Raw genomic sequence first — 21802 nt, forward strand, 5'->3', positions numbered from 1 at the left:
CGAAGCCGTATTCCGACGGTGACTTTGTTAAACGATGCATGATGAAGGCGGCTGAACTTGTATGTCCCGAGAAGCGACAAGCTTTTGCCAATATTAGCCTGACGAGGAATACTCGGCAGATTTGAAGGGCAAATTTGCCTCTAGGTCTGGACAGATTTTATCAGTATCTACTACCAGGGTACCCCAAATTAACAGCCCTGGCTGCTAAAATTTTGTGCATGTTTGGGACAACCTACCTTTGTGAACAAATTTTCTCAGTGATGAATATCAATAAAACAAAAATGCGTTCAAGGCTCACAAACAAGCACTTAAATGACATTCTGAAAGTGACAGCTAGTCAGGACATGACACCTGGTGTTGATGCACTTGTACAGGCCAAAAGATGCCAAGTTTCAGGTACAAATACAAGTCCAGACTAGACTAACACCTTTAAAATGCTGCCTTAGATACTGTTTGCATTGAAAGAATACAGCTCTGTGAAGATGAATCCTTACTGTGGTGATTTAAAAATGTGCACTTTAATGTTAGTCAGCAGCTTCAAAACAAAAGTTGTGTGATGGAATTCTACTGTTCATACAACTCCATACATTTTCAGTATGTATTGTATGTGTATGTATGTTTCATGTATGAAGTTTACAGATTTACAGGACAGGCGAACACTTTCTTCATTACACATTTAAAATCACTCTCCTTAGTTTGTAAGGTGTACGCAGGGATTACATTTAGATTTTATATGCGTATGTGTAAGTGGTTTAAAAATTCCTTTCTTTAAAAGTCTCATTTAATCTTAAAGTGCATTACTATATTTTTCAGTACCAATTAAAGTTTTGTGCCTTTGTACAATCAGTGGGATCAGTTGCAATGCATATTTGTGAATGATAAAAGTAAATTGCACATTTGTCTAAGGAAATATGAGGTGTTTCATGAAATGTTTTGTAAAAGGATAGTTCATTAAATTTCAATATTTTCCTAATGTTCTTGTGCTTCTTTACACCAAAACAAAGGAAAGACATGATATTTTGGTTATTTATAGCAGAGTATGGTATAATTTTAATGGTCCGGCCCACTTGACATCTCCCTAGGCCGTATGTGGCCCACGATGCGAAATGAGTTTGACACCCCTGGGTTAGATGTTAGGGTATTTGTTAAAGGGTAAAAAAAAAAAAAAAAAAAAGCAAAGCGTAAGGGTGTTATACTCCAGTCCAGGAGGTGGCGGGGATGCAACATATATTGGATGCCAACAGCCGTTAAACCAAATCGAAGAAGAACTATCGCTTATTATCGCGTCAGTACAAACTTTGTAAGTGTATGCATCATATGTGTCAAATTTTGGAACGCTCAACTCACCATAGCCCCGCCTCCTCAGTTCCGGCATTTTGGCTCCGGAAGTACCGTACTTTTTTTTGGTTCACAGGAAAAGGAAAAAAAACTGCAAAGTGAGTTTTAGTGACGAATGTGATCATTTTATAGTTTTACCATAGTAATACGTATCATAATAATTTACGAGATGTGATTTAGTTTTGCATCTTACTTTGCTTCGTGCGCATTTGTAGCTAGCCAACATGAGCTAGCTAACTCGCAACGACGCTGTGCTGTCGTTTAACGGTAATTCCCAAGTGTCTTATCTTCTGCAAGCAAAGTGGTTTGCTTGCAATCGATTCCACAACAACTAGCGTGCTAATGTCATCCTGCATCGTGAATGGATGGGAGTTTGTTATTGGAGTAACTAGCTAGGTAGCTTTCTTGTTACATTGTTGCAGCTAGCTAACTGTCTAACCAGTCAGTCAGTATTAAGCTGTTGCGCTCATTACAGCAGGCCAGTTCGTTTTCGTGCTGTTACTTAGGTAACTCGCAAATTATATTACTAGCTATTAGGCTACAGTAAAATAGTTTAACAATAACCATATATATCCCATGCTTCGAGTAAGTATTTAACGGTCATTTGCATGGTAGTTCTATCTCTGTCATTGTCTGGCTTACTCTGATAGTTAGCAATGACTTAATACTGACATACAGATTACTTACCCCATTTAGTGGTTATTGTAGCCTCAATGGGATTGACTGTTATACATGTTCAATAAGAACTATGATAACAAACACGTGCCTACATTCATATGTTGCCTTCCTTTTTATTTATAGAATGCCTGCCACTAAAAGACACAAGTCTTTTCAGGCTTCTCAAGCGAAGAGAAGAAAGGAGGATCAGAATGAAGTCGCCATGCCATCCAACAAAACGACACCAGCCTCTGCAACGTCAAGCAACCCCCAAAGAGAAGCACCTTTGCGGAGAAGGAATAAGAAAAAGTCCCCCGCAGTACTAAAAGAGGGAAATAAACCTGCAGGGTCCAGCTGCCATTCCTCCAAGAAAAAATCAACTCAAAAGGCCAGGACTAGGACCAAGTTCAATCCACCTGTAAAGAACGCCAAGCTGCTGAAAGCCACAAGTGCCTCCTCAAAGAATCCCAACTCTAAAGGAACCCTAAAAAGACCAGCCAAGATCTTCAAAACTGCTTCCACAGAGTCCGATGAGGAGTTTATCAGAACTCATAAACCACATTGCATCAGAAAATACTCTAATGGGGATCGAGGTAAGCGTAAAGGGTCACAGTCTAACCTGAATGAAGAAGTATTGCTCTCAGACCCTGTGCAGAGGGATCACAATTATGGTATACCCTCTGCGTCTTATGGTAGTCATTCTGAAATTGAGGAAAATAAAAGGAAAAGAGTCAGAGAGTCCACCAGAGGCCCAGAGACCCAGAGAGATGTGAAGATGGAAACTCAAATGTCTTCAGAACCCTTACCTGAACAATCTGGACAGATGAAGCGGAGCAGTGAGACTCATGAGGTGCAGGATAATTCCATGACCCCCCCTACAGATGAATTTAGTGAGAGTGTCAACTCCAATCCTGACATAAAAATGTCTCCTCCAGCATCCCCTGAGAAAGCTTCAGACCCCATCCATAAGCAGGTGAACCAGAATAATTCCATGACCACCCCCCCAACAGATGAATTTAGTGAGAGTGTCAACTCCAAGCCTGACATAAAAATGTCTCCTCCAGCATCCCCTGAGAAAGCTTCAGACCCCATCCATAAGCAGGTGAACCAGAATAATTCCATGACCACCCCCCCAACAGATGAATGTAGTGAGAGTGTCAACACCGAGCCTGGCATAAAAATGTCTCCTCCAGCGTCCCCTGAGAAAGCTTCAGACCCCATCCATAAGCAGGTGAACCAGAATAATTCCATGACCACCCCCCCAACAGATGAATTTAGTGAGAGTGTCAACACCGAGCCTGGCATAAAAATGTCTCCTCCAGCGTCCCCTGAGAAAGCTTCAGACCCCATCCATAAGCAGGTGAACCAGAATAATTCCATGACCACCGCCCCAACAGATGAATTTAGTGAGAGTATCAACACTGAGCCTGGCATAAAAATGTCTCCTCCAGCATCCCCTAAGAAAGCTTCAGACCCCATCCATAAGCAGGTGAACCAGAATAATTCCATGACCACCGCCCCAACAGATGAATTTAGTGAGAGTATCAACACTGAGCCTGGCATAAAAATGTCTCCTCCAGCATCCCCTAAGAAAGCTTCAGACCCCATCCATAAGCAGATGAACCAGAATAATTCCATGACCACCCCCCCAACAGATGAATTTAGTGAGAGTGTCAACACTGAGCCTGGCATAAAAATGTCTCCTCCAGCATCCCCTGAGAAAGCTTCAGACCCCATCCATAAGCAGGTGAACCAGAGTAGACAGAAACATGAGGAGCAGAATGATTCCGTGACCATCCCTACATATCAAGTTAGTGAGAGTGTAGCGAGCAAGATGGATGCATATAAAAAGTCTGCAGATCCCATACCTGAACTACTAAAACAGAGCACGGAGACACAGGAAATGCAGGAAAATTCCATGACCACCCATACAGATAAAGTTAATGAACATTTAGAGATTAAGGTCGGTGCAAAAATATTGTCTCCTCCAGCCATCGGCTTAGTAGCATATAGTAACAGTAGTGATTCTGAATGTGAAAGTGAGGGAAATGACAGGACGGGAGTCACAGAGTCAATAGATGTGAAGATGAAAACTCAAGCATCTTCAGAGAAGGCTTCAGACCCTGTCCATGAACAGGTGAAGGAGAGCAGTGAGACGAGGCAGATGCAGGAGGATCCCATGACCACCCCTACATATGAAGTTACCGAGGATTCCATGACCACCCCTACATATGAAGTTACCGAGGATTCCATGACCACCCCTACATATGAAGTTACCGAGGATTCCATGACCACCCCTACATATGAAGTTACCGAGGATTCTATGACCTCCCCTACTGAGAGTGTAGACACCAAGCTTGATGCAAATATAAAGCCTCCTCCATCTATAGAAGTATATTCAGAGGAGGCTTCAGACCCTGTCCCTGAACAGGTGAATCCTGAACAGGTGAATCAGATATACATTGAAATAGAGAAGGTGCAGGAAGATTCCATGACCACCCCAACAGATGAAGTACGTGAACTCTTAGATTGCACGCTTGATGCAGAAATAATGTCCCTGCCACCTTTAGAAGCATCCTCTGAGGAGACCCATACATTTGAAGTTAGTGAGAGTGTAGAGACCAAGTGTTCAGAACTTGCACCTGGACATGTGACGCAGTGCACTGAGATGCAGGGCGATTCCACGCCAACCCATGCAGATCAACTAAGTGAGAGTGTAGAAACCAAGCTTGATATCGAAGTAAATTCTGCTCCATCTGTAGAACTATCCTCTGAGGAGACTTCAGACATTGTCTCTGTCTCAGAGCAGGTGCCTCAGAGCAGTGAGACACAGGAAGTCCAGGAAGATTCCATGACCACCCTTACAGATGAACTTAGGGAAAGTTTAGGAACAAAGTCGGGTGCTAAAATAAAGTCTCCACCCTTAGAGGTGCTTTTCAGTGCTCTAAAGGATTCCAGTCTTTGCAAACATCCCCTGTCTCATACGATGCGCTCAAATGTCAAAGAGTTTCTGGGAGTAGAGGATTCTTTAGAAATCACTAAAAAAGACTGTGACTTTGGTGTAACGGAGAGCATTGAGTGTACTTTAGACCTGGGGACTCCGATTATTGTCGAGGATATGGAGATCGGCCACTGTGTTGTGGAGGTGGTGGGAGAGAATGGAGATGAGGTGGATAGTGATCTGGAAATCATAGACAACTCTGAGAGGCCAGAGAAGACACTTGAGCTAACCAAAGGGTCTGAAGAAGAGTGCAGTGTGGATAAAAGTGAAGATGGTATTGAAAAGAAAGGCACAAGTTCCTCTAACCAAGACAGCACAAATAGTGGGAAGAAGGAAGCTACTAAAAAAACACAGGGTAGCCTGGACAAACCCAAGAAACAGCAGATGAACCCTCAGGCCCGGACCAAAGCCCGACTAGCAGCGCTAGCTGAGCAAAAGGCAGCTGCCTCCAAAAAAGCGAGCAGGCAGCTCAACCTCCTGGCCCTATGTGAAGAAATAGCAGATGATATCGCCACTGACACAATGTTAATAAAGACGAAGGAGGAGGAGGAGCAGGTTGTAACAATTAAGGCTGAACCCAGCAAGGAGCCAGAATGCACACTGCCTGTCACACAGGCTGAGACTGTTCCGATACCTCCTACTCCTGCCCGGCCCGAGGAACCGTCTCCAGCAGTAGAACCCTCCGCTGAGGAGCCTGCTCCAGCCAAGCCCCCAGCTCCAGAGCCACCTCGGAGGCGTTTCTTCATCAGCCAAGTGACGGTACCCCTCAAAATCCATGAGAAGAAGAAGCTTACCAGGTTCCAGAGGCTGCGGCAGGTGGAACTGCAGCGGGAGAAGAATATGTCCTGGACCATGGTGAAGAAGCTCAAGTCCGATCAGAAGATGATTCCAGAGACTGAGACTAAACCTTCCCCTCCAGCAGCAGCACCTGTCCAAGTGACCACCCTCCCACCCCCCTCAGCCAGTCCAGCAGCACCCACAGTAGCTGCACTCTCCCCAACCAGTCAAGAAGTGACCCCAAAAGTTGAGCCCCCAAAAGTTGAGCCCCCAAAAGTGAGTAAGGGACCCACCCTGAGAAAGAGGACGCTTCCAGCAGAACCCCCGCCGATGCCCAACGGGCTGAAAGCTCAGAAGGCCAAGCCTGTGGTGGAGTATAAGCCTTACAAATCCAGGCCCAAGTACTCCTTTGATGACTTTGAATGTGATGACGAGCCGAAACCCACAGTGCAGAAGGCAGCAGTGAGACCTACAGCTACTACTATTCAGAGGGCAGCAGTGAGACCGACACCTAGTACCATTCAGAGGGCAGCAGGGAGAACTACACCTACCACCATTCAGAGGTCAGCAGTGACACCTACCACCATTCAGAGGTCAGCAGTGACACCTACCACCATTCAGAGGTCAGCAGTGACACCTACCACCATTCAGAGGTCAGCAGTGACACCTACCACCATTCAGAGGTCAGCAGTGACACCTACCACCATTCAGAGGTCAGCAGTGACACCTACCACCATTCAGGTCAGCTGACACCACCATTCAGAGGTCAGCAGTGACACCTACCACCATTCAGAGGTCAGCAGTGACACCTACCACCATTCAGAGGTCAGCAGTGACACCTACCACCATTCAGAGGTCAGCAGTGACACCTACCACCATTCAGAGGTCAGCAGTGACACCTACCACCATTCAGAGGTCAGCAGTGACACCTACCACCATTCAGAGGTCAGCAGTGACACCTACCACCATTCAGAGGTCAGCAGTGACACCTACCACCATTCAGAGGTCAGCAGTGACACCTACCACCATTCAGAGGTCAGCAGTGACACCTACCACCATTCAGAGGTCAGCAGTGACACCTACCACCATTCAGAGGTCAGCAGGGAGACCTACACCAGTGTCCGAAAATGGCAAACATGAAGTTAGTTTCTTAAACATTGATCTAAAATTATAAAATGCAAGAATGAGTTTTTGGGTCAAAAATGGTATTGAAATTAATTCTTACCCTCTTAATTTCTCTTTCCACAGGACTCAAAACCTACCGTGCAGAAGCCAGAAAACAGGGGTCAGAAAACAGTAGGACCTACCGCGCCGAAAACAGGACATATCACACAGAAAACAGTAGGACCTACCGCGCAGAATACAGTACCAACTGTACAGAAGGCCGTAGAGATACCAACCCCTATGTCCAAAAATGGTAAACATGAGGTAAGTTTCTTAGTTGTGATAATACAAATGTATTATTTACATTTCTATAGCGCTTTTCATACATACAAGCAATATATCATGACGGGTCAACCAATAGAGGCCAAGTCTTTGAAAGCTGCATCCTCCAAAGATGGAGAGGAGGGACACTTTAATAGCTTGAGCGGAGAGAGCTGTTCAGAGGATGGTAGAGGATGGAGTCTGCTGATGATCTTGTATAGGGAAAAACTGGGTACCAGCCTGACTCTTATAGCCACTTAGGTGATGCTCTGGGAACAATAAAGCTCATCACACACAGTTCAGTATAATAGCCAGTCGTCCTCATTACGAGTCTTCTGCCTGAGATGTATTACTAGCTCTCCCATTCCTCTCACACTTCAGGCGACTCCTCAAATGATGTTCTAAGAAGATCAATAATTGGCAGCCACTCTCACTTACTCATCCCCATAGCTCCGTCTGGCGCATAGGGCAGTAACAAAGGCACTCCATTTCTGTCTGTCTCTAGCCGCCTTCTCCACTGTGTCCCAGCTCTGCTGATGTAGTTGAAGCTCGGTCTCGATTGTTCTCCGCCACGTTGTCTTGGGCCTCCCCCTCTTACATCTGTCCTCTGGAGTCCAATGGACTGCTATTCTTGGGATAGAGTCTGTACTCTTTCTCATGTACTCCAGCAGTGTCTCTTGAGTATGGCAGCTATGGCTTCCTGCTTCGTTTATATAAGGAGGTTGGTGTTTGCTATTGTGTTTGGCCAGAAGATGTTCATGAAGTTGTGTGGAAGGTAGATTGTTTTTTCAGATCTGCTTCAGTCATTTTCCAGCAATCTGAACCATAAAGGAGAGTTGCCAGTACACAGCTCTGCAATATTTTGAGTTTTGTATTTGTGTTGTCCGGATGTCCAGACGTTATTGAACTTCATAAAGATTGCTTTATTGATTCTGGTGCAGATGTCTTTGCTGGTGCCTCCATCATGGCACATGGTGCTCCCAAGGTAACTAAAACTGTGGCTTAACTCCAGGTCCTGTTCCTTGATTTTGACTGATTTTGCTGTGTTGATGGACATGACCTTTGTCTTGCTGCAGTTGATAACCAGGCTGACTTGCTGGCCAAACGACTGGACAGTTGTGTGTGTGTGTGTGTGTGTGTGTGTGTGTGTGTGTGTGTGTGTGTGTGTGTGTGTGTGTGTGTGTGTGTGTGTGTGTGTGTGTGTGTAATAAAAGAGCCAGGTCATCTGTGAACTCAAGGTCTTCTAGAGTAGAGAACCATGTCCATTATATTCCTCTTGCCTGATCTTCTGTGGTTCGTCACATAACCCAATCTATTGTCAGGTTGAAGAGTAAGGCTGAGCTCACACAACCTTGACGAACTCAGCTTCACAACAACGCTCATGTTGCTCGTTACCACAGAGGATGAGAAAGTTGCTGTAGAACTGTTTTATGATGTTTAACAACATGGGTGGGGATTCCATAAGTTCGTAAGATCTTCCATACGCCTTCTGGAAGTCAATCAAATTGAGTTTGTTGCCACTCACTACATTGCTCAATGATGTTTCTGAGGGCAAAGATCTGGCCTGTCCAGCTCCTTCCTCCCTCCCTTGTTTGTTCCTAAGCACTTTGTCTACAGCTGAAGACATCCGTTGTACGATCATTTTGCAAAAGGTCTCGCTGGGAACAGATAAAGGTGCGTTGCCCCTCCAGTTGTTGCAATCGAAAAGAGTGCCCTTTGGTACCCGTATGATGACCCCCTGGGTCCAATCTGAAGGTATCTTTCCCTTCAGCCAGATATCAGTGAAAAGCGATAGGATGTTTGCAGCCACTACTGGATCGATTTTGAACAGCTCTAAATTGAGGTTATCAGGAACTGTAGCTTTCTCGTTTAGTGACTTGATGATGGTGATTATTTCTTCTTTGGTTGGTGTTTATGTTTAGATCTTCTAGAGCAGCTTCAGGTGTTGTGTGGTAATTGGATCCACCTGGGGTTCTCTGTTGAGACCTCTGAAATGTTCCGTCCATTTTGCTTCCTGTTCATTTTCAGTCGTCAGGAGATTGCCTTGCTTGCCTTTTTGATTTGAGTATTTGACTTGAATTTTCTGCCACAGATTAGGTTAGTGATTTTCCTCGCTGGTTGCTTGCTGCTGCTTTTTCAGGTAGGCCCTTTTGTTTCTTCTTACTGGCCTTTTGGCTTGTGTAGATTTTTCTGTACTGCTCCTCCAATTCTAGTTTTAGCCTTTTGATTTGGAAACACTTCCCATGTTTCTGGGGTGATCCATTCCTCGCGTTGCCTTCTGTGGCCTATGGTTTTCCTGCTGCTTTCACTGTAAGCTCTAACCACTTTCCCCCCACTTCCTGTCTATTTTCCTCAGTCGCCGCCTCATCTTTTTCTTCTGCGTTGTTTGAAAGGGCTTGTTGCGAACTTGCATTATGAAGGTTTTCTTGACGGTTTGGTACCTCAGCATGCCAACGTCAAATCTTGTCCCTTTTTGTCAGTGGTCTTGAACGTTTCAGCTTTAGATCGATGTCGGCAGTCAGAAGATGGTGGCCGCAGGCGACATCTGCCCCCTTTCGCACCTTGATGTCCCTCGGTGAGCTTCTCAACTTGCCGTTGGTTTCCTTTCCATTAGTTTTCTCTACCCCTTTTTGTAGGATGATGGCGACAACCTTCCCGATGTTGTCCGTCCTCCCATCCAGAGTGTCGTACTGGTTCTCCAGTGCTGGTTCTCGTGGAACCAGAGCTAGTCCACCTGGCTTCACTCACTCCCAGGATCTGTAGCTTGTATCTCCTCACTTCGTTGGTAACCTGTGCCAGCTTTCCCGGAGTCCAACTTTGTTTGAACATTCCATAAGCCAACGTGCAGTTTGTATTTGGTGTTCAGTGCTCCCATCTTCACTCAGCAGTTTCCCGTAGGCTTAAACTGATGGCGGTCATACAAGTCTGGGGGATCTTTTCATCCATTTGTTGCTGTTTCCATACCTCAAAAGGTTTTACGGGATGGGGTTGCTAGCCCCCATACCCAACCGTCCACTTCTGGTTTGAGGAGATTTTGGAATTGGCAGCCAGGTGAAACCAAAAAAGCTGGTACTGTGTCCAGATGCACTTTAACTTGCTAGTGATGACAAAAAGTAGTTTAAAAACACCAGATATATGCAAGAAATACTCTTATCAAAAACAAAAGAGCTGATTTTTTTATTTATTTTTTTTAAATTAACAATTAAAAACACCTAAAAAAATAATTATGTACACATTTGCAGTAGCTGTATGCTTAGGTTGCTATTAGGGCACAATGGCAACTATAGAACTATGCTACTTGAAATACCTTTCTTGGTTGTTATGCTACTTGAGGTAACTTTCTTGGTTGATATTTGACTTGTTTTTATGCTGTCAGACATTGAAAGCGACCATGCATTTTTTTTGTGTGTCCCTGTTGGATGTGAACCCACGACCTGCTAGAGTGTAGCACTAGCAACGCTCTTAAACACATCCTTATAATTTGTTAAATATTGTCTTGTGTGGTACAGTAACTGTCTTTATCTCCCCTCCTTCCACAGGGATGCAAACTTACTGTACAGAATGCAGTAGTACCTACCGTACGCAAGGCAGACACGCCTAGACCCAGTGTACAGAAGGCAGCGGTGGTACCTATATCTTCCCCCAAAACGGAGCAGAAAGCAGAAGCACCACCTACGGCCAAAACTGGCGAAGATGAGGTAACATCCTTGGAACTGTTATTCCTTTATTAGCATGTAAGAATGGTATTTGTTTTAGAAATTATATTAAAATCCCATTCAATAACTGTACAGGGAAATTCAGTGACGCATTAGAAGCCGTTTTTATGGTAAAAATGAATTGGTCGCCAAAATGTATCCCCCTTAACCTCTTGTCTTTCCACAGGATTCCATAGCACCAGTGTCCTCCCCTCCCTCTGAAGAGCCCCCAAGAGATTATGTTGACAAAGAGCAGTGTGAAGAAAAGCCTGCTGGTATTCTCATGTTTGATAACATCCAAATGACCGTTTGAACAGTGTTATAACACATTGTCATATCATACATTGTGTAACATGCTTCTTATAGAATGTCTCTTACTTATCAGTTACTGAGATTAAACCCGCATCCCCAGAGGACAAGACAACAACAAAGAATGCCGTTGACTCGTAAGAATTTACACTCAAATTACAATGACCAAATAGTTTTCTGCACAAAAACAATTTTCCGGAGCAATCCGAACAATGTCTGTGTTTCCATGGCAGTGGGGTGGTTCAATCAGCAGGTAATAGCAGTCCCCTCTCTGACGAAAGTCTGCAGAAAGAAATCAAGAAACTAAAGGAGACCGACGAAGATGGAAATCAAGCCATTATTGTGAGTGTTTCAGTCCTTCGCCGAATACTGCCCACTGTATTACTGTACTTTGAGTTCTCTTTTGTAACACAGTGTTATTCAAAGACTATGCATGTTCCTAGCTTGGTCCCAGATCTGTTTGTGCTCTTACTTGCTGTCATTATCAGGCCAAAAGGTTTGGCATGACAAGGAGTTGGCATGATTGCACAGACTGGCACTCAGGCTAGTAAGTTCCTACATTTAGATATAATCTATTTTAACGTAAGTCAGAACTGACTGAGTCTGTGCGTGTCACTTCCTAGGATGCAGGGCAGAAGCACTTTGGCCCAGTGACCTGCAGTGTGTGTGGGATGCTGTATTCCGCTGCCAACCCAGAGGATGAATCCCAGCATTTGCTCTTCCACAACCAGTTCACCAGTGCTGTCAGATATGTGGTGAGAATGAGCTGTATCTCACAGCATGAATGCGTCCCATAGGACTCTGGTCAAAAGTAACGCACTACTGTATATAGGAAATGGGGAGCTGTTTGGGACGCAGACTATGCGTGCCAACTCGTTCCCCTCTGACTCAAACATCTCTCACAGGCACACACATCTCTCAACCTACAAACCACTGATTTGTCATACCGTCCACAGGGGTGGAAGAAGGAGAGGATTTTGGGGGAGTACCCCGATGGCAAGATCATTCTTGTCCTTCCAGATGACCCCAAATATGCACTGAAGAAGGTATGTGTGCTTCAGGCTCCAAATGTACATATTATCCCATATGGTAAAAACGTTGACTGTAATACGATATAAAAAAAGGGGCATTATTACTCTAAACTACTGTGTACTTTAAATCCCCCTGATACACACCACTACATATGTCGAGAGTTTGTAAACCCCTGATATACAGTGGGGTCCATAATTATTGTCACCCTTGATAAAGATGAGCAAAAAATACTATAAAATAAATAATACAAATGCTGAGCTATATGGTATGCTAAAAGGAAATTGGACAATTGTATTATTTTACATTAATACAATTGCACAGAGAAAGAGACTTTGTTTAACAAGTAATAAAAACAAACACTTCACAAAATAAAATGCATCATTATTCCCATACCATTATTAGAGAATCAGGAAAAGTATGATATCCTCTACCTATTGTCTAGTTAGCTTATTCAAGTGTTTTTTCAAAATACAACACTGCCCCTCTAAAAAAAACTATTTATCTGACTCACTTTTCAAAGAAATGCACCCATTTTGGGCTCTTGTAGGAAGCAATCACTCCCCCATTGCTGACTGCAAATTGTTTATAACTGGGCTAATAACTAACTAGCAAAGGATATGAACAAATGTACAAATGTACACACGTCGCTACAGTACATCTAGCTCTTGCTTTGATCTCAAAACAAGTGCATCTACTCACGACCGCTCATGCTGTAAACACAGTCCAGTTCAAAGTGAATGGCAAAGGTCTATTTGCATAAAGGACTAATGCAGCTCTAATTGGTTATGGCGCACATAGTCTGTGTAGGGCCTGAGTCTGGCCTGTCAATGCAATAGAATCCTACTCGGATGCGTTCTGCCCACAACAAAATATATTGCATAGTTTTTGTTTTGGAATGTTGCATTGAAAGTGGCTAATATTCTGTTGATTCGATCACAATTCCCACAGTGAAGGGAAATACTGATACTGTTAACTAACAGGGAAAACTCTAGAAAATTGAAGTTCAATCTTGTGCTGCTTTGCGTGGGATGATATTTCTTCTGCAGGGGAGCTTAGAGGGAACATTGATTGGCACCCCTGTTTTTCAGTACTCTAGCACCCTCCCCTTGCGAGGATAACGACAAAGCCTTTTTCTAAAATGTTTTTTTGAGATTGGGAACAACTTGTGGATCACCACCATTCCTCCGTATAGAATCTTTCCAGATCCTTGATATCCTTTGTCTGTACTTATGGACTGCCCTCTTCAATTCAAACCACGGGTTTTCAATGGGGTTCAAGTCCGTAGACTGAGATGGCCATTGCAAAATGTAGATTTTTGTGGTAAATTAACTGTTTCTTTGTGGATTTTGATCAGTGCTTATTGTCTTACTGGAAAATCCACTTGCGGCCAAGCATTTGTGTAAGTTTTGTGTAAGTTTATCGATATACTAGCAAAACATTATGTACACCTAGCGGCAGGTAACTTGGTCACGAAAATCAGAAAAGCAATCAAATTAATCGTTTACCTTTGAGCTTTGGATGTTTTCACTCACGAGACTCCCAGTTAGACAGCAAATGTTCCTTTTGTTCCATAAAGATATTTTTTATATCCAAATACCTCCGTTAGTTTGATGCGTTATGCCTAGGAATCCACCGGAAATAGCGGTCACGACAACGCAGACAAGAATTCCAAATTATATCCATAATATCAACAGAAACATGGCAAACGTTTTTTTATAATCAATCCTCAAGGTGTTTTTCAAATATCTATTCGATAATATATCAACCGGGACAGTTGGCTTTTCACTAGGACCGGGAGGAAAAATGGCTACCTCTCTGTTGAGCGCAAAAATCACATTGAGAGCCAACAACGGACCACTTACGCAATGCAATTACGCTCATTCTTCAAAGTAAAGGCCTGAAACTAAAGGCTGTAGACACCTTAGGGAAGCCACAGAAAAAGGAATCTGGTTGATATCCCTTTCAATGGGCGATAAGGATGCATAGAAAGACAGGGGCCACTTCCTGATTGGATTTTTCTCCGGATTTCGCCTGCAATATCAGTTCTGTTATACTCAGACAATATTTTTACAGTTTTGGAAACTTTAGAGTTTTCTATCCTAAGCTGTCAATTATATGCATATTCTAGCATCTGGTCCTGAGAAATAGGCTGTTTACTTTGGGAACGTTATTTTTCCAAAAATAAAAATAGTGCCCCCTAGCTTCAACGGCCCCAGGACCAGTGGAAGCAAAATAGCCCCATAACATCAAAGATCCACCACCATATTTTACTGTAGATATTAGGTACTTTTCTGCATATGCTTCTGTTTTTCAACGCCAAACCCACCACTGGTGTGCGTGGCCAAAGAGCCTTATTTTCATAGCACCGGTTCCAATCCAAGTGCCAATGCCGTTTATCTATCGGGGGTGCTGCAGCACCCTCGGCACCCCTACTGTCCACGGCTTTGAACACTTTGTAACTGTGGATCCAACATGCCGAATATGAAACGTTGATACTGTAAATTACGAGTTTTCAAATATCGAAATGTGAAGTGCACATTTTAACTCGTGGGTGGGTGGTTCGCTTGTATGACAATAAAGCGGTATCTATTATTATAATCCTCAACACCTCATCTTTCAGAACACAGACCAGTCTTGATTTACAGGATTTCCCTCACTTAGACAACACATCTTGGCATCTTGTCATGCACAGTGCTCAAGTTTAACTTCTGTCAGTCAAAACCCAGCGTTGTGAAGCGGAGAAGCTGAGCTCTGATGCCATGTATAGCATGTTACTTTATATCCACTGTTTTCCCATTTAGGAGCTTATCAATGACAAAATCTGCCATTTTCAACCCGTACATGGGATGCCGGGTGCTGTGAGTGTAATGGGTTAAACAAAATGTATTTCTCTGAGCAGTTGTAGTAATGTAAGATAATATAATTGTCTTATTATTATTAGATATTGTTTTAGCCTACAATATATCTGTTTGTATTGCTTATTTTATACAGTATTTTTTGCTCATATTTATCAAGGGGTGCCAATAACCTCTGTACATCACTACAGTTGAATTGTCCTGTAGTCCAGGGTCATATTCACTAGCCATCAAACAGAATGAAAACTGACCGTAACAGGGAGGGATAAGAAACACTGTTTTTCTGTTGCAAAAGGTATTGCTGCGGTGTGCACTCATGAATACGACCCTGCAAAGAAGTCTTACACAGCCTGTTTATTGGTGGTTTGTCAGGTTGAGGAGATTCGAGAGATGGTGGACAATGACCTGGGCTTCCAGCAGGTTGAGACCAAGTGTCCCTCCCAGACTAAAACCTTCCTGTTTATCTCCAATGACAAGAAGGTAGCTGGTTGCCTTATCGCTGAGCACATTCAGGAGGTGAGAAAGACTGTGTGGGTTAAAGCTGGGAATGTGTGTGTTTGTTGGGAGGGTGAATGTGTGTGTTTGTTGGGAGGGTGGTTGAGATGCAAAGTCAAGAGACTTTATTGTGACGATGTATTCGCTGTTGTTGCATGTATGTGATTGTATGTGCGTGTGCAGGGCTACAGGGTCATTGAGGAAGCGGTGCCCGAGGGCTCAGAGGGAGAGAAGGTGATGTTTGAGCGTCAGAAAGCCTGGTGCTGTTCCACCAACCCAGAGCCAGCCCTCTGTGGCATCAGCCGCATCTGGGTCTTCAGCATGATGAGACGGAGGGGCATCGCCTCACGCATGATCGAGTGTCTCAGGTCAGTCCTTCAGTCTTACTTGGGCATGAATCGAAGGGGGTAGAAAATCAACATCATTTGCTCCAAAAAATTCTCAAGGCAAGCCGAAGTCGGCAACCAAAGGCTACATCCCTTTGTTGGTGATTGGTCAAGACTAGGTGTTCTTCAATAAAGTCTTTGTCATTCAACAAGAGACGACTCATTTTCATGGACAATTTGTCACTGAGAAATACTGCACCGATCATCTTAGTTAGTTAGTCACGCAATTTTACATCTAAGAGCTCCTCTGCAAAAATGTCAAAATGAATGACAGATTTCTTGAGTTAATTCTGACTATTTTGAGGAAGTGTATAATGGCTGCGGCGTCCCAAAATGGACAAACGGTACTATTGCCACTTTTGTTCCTCATTTTTCAAGCAAAGTTATTTTAAGGGAGTAAGTTCAGCTAGGTGCCAGCCTAACAGAAGCATGCTGACGCCTTAATGCCCCCTGATTCAGTCACATACACTGAGTGTACAAAACATAGGAACACATTCCTCATATTGAGTTGCACTCCCTTTTGCCCTCAGAACAGCTTCAATTCGTCAGGTTATGGACTACAAGGTTCCATAGGGATGCTGGCCCATGTTGACTCCAATGCTTCCCGCAGTTGTGCCAAGTTGGCTGGATGTCCTTTGGGTGGTGGACCATTCGGGTAAATGTTGAGTGTGAAAAACCCAGCAGCGTTGGAGTTCTTGTAACAAACCGGTGCACCTGGCACATAGTAGTAAGCCCCGTTCAAAGGCACACACAGTGCATTCGGAAAGTATTCAGACCCCTTGACTTTTTCCACATTTTGATATATTACAGACTTATTCTAAAATGTATTACATTCATTTTTCCCCTCATCAATCTACACACAATACCACATCATGACAAAGCAAAAATAGGTTTTTAGAAATGTTTGCTAATTTATAAAAAATAAAAAAAAAGATACCTTAATTTACATAAGTAATTCAGACCCTTTGCTATGAGCCTCGAAATTTAGCTCAGGTGCATCCTGTTTTCATTTATCATCCTTGATGTTTCTACAACTTGATTTGGAGTCTACCTGTGGTAAATTCAATTGATAGGACATGATTTGGAAAGGCACATAGAAGGTCCCACAGTTGACAGTGCATGTCTGAGCAAAAACCAAGCCAAGAGGTCGAAGGAATTGTCTGTGGTCCCCCGAGACAGGATTGTGTCGAGGCACAGATCTGGGAAAGGGTACCAAAAAATGTCTGCAGCATTGAAGATCCCCAAGAACACAGTGGCCTCCATCATTCTTAAATGGATGCACCAAGTCTCTTCCTAGTGCAATTGGGGGAGAAGGGCCTTGGTCAGAGAGGTGACCAACTCTGAAAGAGCTCCAGAGTTCCTCTGTGGAGATGGAAGAACCTTCCAGAAGGACAACCATCTCTGCAGCACTCCACCAAACAGGCCTTTATGGTGGAGTGGTCAGACGGAAGCCACTCCTCAGTAAAATTGCCAAGTGTCAAGTCTGGAGGAAACCTGGCACCATCCCTACGGTGAAGCATGGTGGTGGCAGTATCATGCTGTGGGGATGTTTTTTAGCGGCAGAGATTGGGAGAATAATCAGGATTGAGGGAAAGATGAACGGCGCAAAGTACAGAGATCCAAGATGAAAACCTACTCCAGAGCACTCAACATCTCAGACTGGGGCGAAGGTTCACCTTCCAAAAGGACAATACCCTAAGCACACAGCCAAGACAACGCAGGAGTGGATTTGGGACAAGTCTCTGAATTTCCATGAGTGGCCAGGCCAGAGCACGGACCTAAATCCGATCAAACATCTCTGGAGAGACCTAAAAATAGCTGTACAGTGATGCTCCCCATCCAACCTGACAGGGCTTGAGAGGATCTGCAGAGACGAATGGGAGAAACTCTCCAAATACAGGTGTGCCAAGCTTGTAGCGTCATTCCCAAGAAGACTTGAGGCTGTAATCACTGCCAAAGGTTCTTTAACAAAGTACTGATTTAAAGGGTCTGAATACTTGTGTAAATATATTTCCGTTTATTTTTAATACATTTGCAAAAATGTCTAAACCTGTTTTTGTTTTGTCACTATGGGGTATTGTGTGTCGATTGATGAGAAGAAAAAACAACTGAATCAATTTTAGAATAAGGCTGTAATGTAACAAAATGTGGAAAATGCCAAGGGGTCTGAATACTTTCCGAAAGCACTGTACATATTTTGTCTTACCCATTCACCCTCTGAATGGCTCACATACACAATCCATGTCTCACGGCTTAAAAATCGTTATTTAACCTGCTTCCTCCCCTTCATCTACACGTATTGAAGTGGCTTTAGCAAGTGACATCAATAAGGGATCAAAGCTTTCCCCTGGTCAGTCTGTCATGGAAAGAGCAGATGTCCTTAATGTTTCGTACACTCAGTGTATATACTGCTCCCCACCGGAGACTGGTTCAATCCGGTCCAATCCCCATGTTCACCCTTCCTACTGTACTCCCACTTGCATCTTCCCCTCTGTTTCCAACTGTTTAAAATCTAAAATATGTGTGTTATGTATGTACTATATAGATATCAGTGCCTTCAGAAAGTATTCATACCCCTTGACTTATTCCACATTTTCCTGTTAGTCTGATTTTCTTTCTTTCACACAATACCCCATAATGACAAGGTGAAAATGAAATATCTCATTAACATAAGTATTCACACCCCTGAGTCAATACAAATTAGAATCCGCTTGAGTTGTGAGTTTTGGGTATGTCTCTAAGAGCTTTGCATACCTGGGTTGTACCTGGGTTGTACAATATTTGCACATTCTTTAAAAAATGCTTTAACCTCTGTCAAATTGTTTTAGGTTATTGTCCTGCTGAAAGGTGCACTTGTCTCCCAGCCAACTGAACAAGGTTTTTGCCTGTGCTTAGCTCTATTCTGTTTCTTTTTAGCCTAACAAACTCCCTAGTCCTTGCCAACAACAAGCATACCCATAACATGATGAAGCCACCACTGTGCCTGGAAAAATATGTAGGGTGGTACTCAGCGATGTTGTTGGATTTGCCCCAAACATAACGCTTTGTATTCAGGACAGTTAATTTCTTTGCCACATTTTTGAATTTTTACCTTAGTGCCTTAATTGCAAACAAGATGCATGTTTTTGGAATATTTTTATTCTGTACATGCTTCTTTTTCAGCCATTAAACTCTAACTGTTTTAAAGTCACCATTGGTCTCATGGTGAAATCCCAGAGCGGTTTCCTTCTTCTCCGGGCAACTGAGTTAGGAAGGACGCTTGTATCTTTATAGTGACTGGGTGTATTGATACACTATCCAGTGTAAGTAATAACTTCACCATGCTCAAAGGGATATTCAGTGTCAGCTTTTATTTGTTTGTTACATCTACCAATAGGCTCTCTTCTTTGCGAGACATTGGAAAACCTCCCTGGTCTTTGGTTTAATCAGTTTTTAAAATTCACTGCTCGACTGAGGGACCTTACAGATAATTGCATGTGTGGGGTACAGAGATGAGGTAGTTATTTAAAAAATCATGTTGAACGCTATTATTGCACTCAGTGAGTCCATGCAACTTATGTGACTTGTTAAGCAAATGTTTTCTCCCAACTGATTTAGGCTTGCCATAACAAAGGGGTTGAATACTTATTGACTCAAGAAATTACAGCTTTACACTTTTTAGTAATTAAAAAAAAAAGATTAAAAACATATAATTCCACTTTGACATTATGGAGTATTGTGTATAGGCCAGTGACGCAATCTGAAATGAATCCATTTAAAATGTAGGCTGTAACACAATTTTGTTTTGAGAAAGTCAAGGGGTGTATATATAATTGAAATATGTAGTTTTCTTCTGTCATTGCCCTCCCACAGGAACAACTTCATCTACGGCTCCTACTTGAGCAAGGAGGAGATCGCTTTCTCCGACCCCACGCCCGACGGGAAGCTCTTTGCTACACACTACTGTGGCACCTCGCAGTTCCTGGTTTATAACTTTGTCAGTGGAACTCGTTCAGACCAACCAAGTCCTAATTTGGTGTAACCAATCGCATCAAGGTGGATTTTTGTTGAGGTCCAGCGACTCCTCACCAACCAATCTTGTCGTGGACATCCTGTCACAAGCACATTGTGGCTCTTTTAGACTGAATGTTTAGACTCATCAAAGACTACTGTACTGACTCTTCTGAGGGGAAATCTTGGTTTTTAATCTCAGGTTGAAAACAACGTGTTGTTTAAAAGATTTAAAATCTCCCTTTAATCCCTGCATAGTATTTTGAGACAAATAATATTTTTATTTATGTTTTTTAAATAAGAAACAAGCTTTTATTGGCAGTATTAAAGAGTTTACATGCATTAAGCTTGACAGCAATAGAAAACAGCATTTCACGATTCATAGTTTTTGAAGATCCACTTAATTTTACTCAAACGGTTCTAAAACAATGTTATCCTGTTCTAATAATGCTTTTCATTCATGTTGAGCATCTTAAAAACTGTTAGAAGTTGCTAATATTAAGATGAGTTGTCATGTGTACACAAGGGGTTGTTCTTACACACTTCCATGTTCATCATCTCTTTACTTTTAATGAAGGAATGCCACCTGACGTTCCATTATGTGATACAGAGTACATTATTGTTAAGGTCACTCTCACAGAATTTATCAGAATGTGGTGGTTTGATTCTGTTGAGTGAAGTTTTCACTCACCAATTTCTTCATTTCATGATCGTTCTCAGTCTTGTTGCCATGTGTCCTAATCATGTCCATAATTTAAAACGGAGAGTCCTATTTGGGATAGTTATCCTCCTTAGGCAGTAAGTTGCATGGACTAGCAGGAAGAAAAACTGAGATAATAATGGTTGGATTTCTGTATGGGGCATTTTTCTGTAGTGCTTCTAGTCAAGGCTCTTCACCCAAGTTGCCTCAGAAATATATCTAACTGCAGAAATGTTAAATGTGAGCTGTGATATTAAGTGAATCGCTAAGGTAGTCAGCATTCGCTCATTTCTGCCTGTGTATGTTTGTGCCTGCCATGAATCATAAACCTCAACCTGACTGTTAGATTTCACTGACAGACTGATCGTACTGTAGACTCCCTCAAATGTTCTCATCCAAACTGCCCTTATTTGAAGCCCCCCCCCCCCTGAAATCACCATTTTTAATAATTGACCATTTCTTCTATTGGCAGAAAGTTTTATTCACATTTAGGACCTCATTGATAAGATATTAAGAGTTAAAAGTAAATCACGTAAATATGAATAATATAAATGTCATTGAAAGGGTTTAAAAGCTCAGGGTTATTTGTTTTTTGAGGGAGTTGAAAACACCATCCATGTCAAAGGTGATTATCACAGCAAACCAAGGGACAGTTGTTCAGCCATCAAAAAGGGTTGTGAGTCATACATTTTCTGGTATCAATGATTTATTCATCACATTGCCCTTCATTTTGAAACATTTTCTTTCAGAAATATTGTGGGTCATGTAAGAAAACACATTTTGATTTATAAAGAGCTGTCATGTAAATAGTTATTTAAAAATAAACTATCCTGCCCTGCTTTGGTTGAATTGATGTGTTTTGAGCATGAATGTAGCATTCATAATGTGATAACCTTCAAGTTAAGCTTCATGGTTACATATCACGACTTTGAATAGGTTGGGTGATGAAGGCTTATTCTACCACCTAGTGGACATAGTATATTCCAACATATTTTCTTTGTACCAGTGGTGGCCAGTACAGACAAAGCCCAATGTTACCATGAAGTTGATGCATTTGTAACGGATGTGAAACGGCTTGCTTAGTTAGCGGTGGTGCGAGCTAAATAGCGTTTCAATCGGTGACGTCACCTGCTCTGAGACCT

General features: G+C 42.8%; 1 protein-coding gene across 1 annotated transcript; it reads left to right on the forward strand.

Moving 5' to 3' along the window:
* Positions 1 to 1279: 1279 nt before the first annotated feature.
* On the forward strand, positions 1280 to 21499 carry LOC118361491 (titin homolog). The gene is made up of 13 exons (XM_052483171.1): positions 1280 to 1436; positions 2140 to 6486; positions 6539 to 6914; positions 7022 to 7201; positions 10738 to 10896; positions 11081 to 11168; positions 11279 to 11339; positions 11436 to 11544; positions 11826 to 11957; positions 12159 to 12248; positions 15462 to 15605; positions 15768 to 15952; positions 19823 to 21499. Exons 1-13 carry the CDS (start codon positions 1309 to 1311, stop codon positions 19989 to 19991), a joined length of 6168 nt encoding a protein of 2055 aa, XP_052339131.1. The 5' UTR covers positions 1280 to 1308; the 3' UTR covers positions 19992 to 21499.
* The last annotated feature ends 303 nt before the right edge of the window (positions 21500 to 21802 follow it).

This window comes from Oncorhynchus keta, chromosome 28 (genome assembly GCF_023373465.1).
Source record: "Oncorhynchus keta strain PuntledgeMale-10-30-2019 chromosome 28, Oket_V2, whole genome shotgun sequence".
Taxonomy (NCBI): Eukaryota; Metazoa; Chordata; class Actinopteri; order Salmoniformes; family Salmonidae; genus Oncorhynchus; species Oncorhynchus keta.

Coding starts and splice junctions, on each gene's coding strand:
- LOC118361491 (XM_052483171.1), top strand. CDS start 1,309: ATGCATCATATGTGTCAAATTTTGGAACGCTCAACTCACCATAGCCCC. Junction 10,897..11,080: donor CCAAAACTGGCGAAGATGAG/GTAACATCCTTG, acceptor GTCTTTCCACAG/GATTCCATAGCACCAGTGTC. Junction 11,545..11,825: donor ATGGAAATCAAGCCATTATT/GTGAGTGTTTCA, acceptor GTCACTTCCTAG/GATGCAGGGCAGAAGCACTT.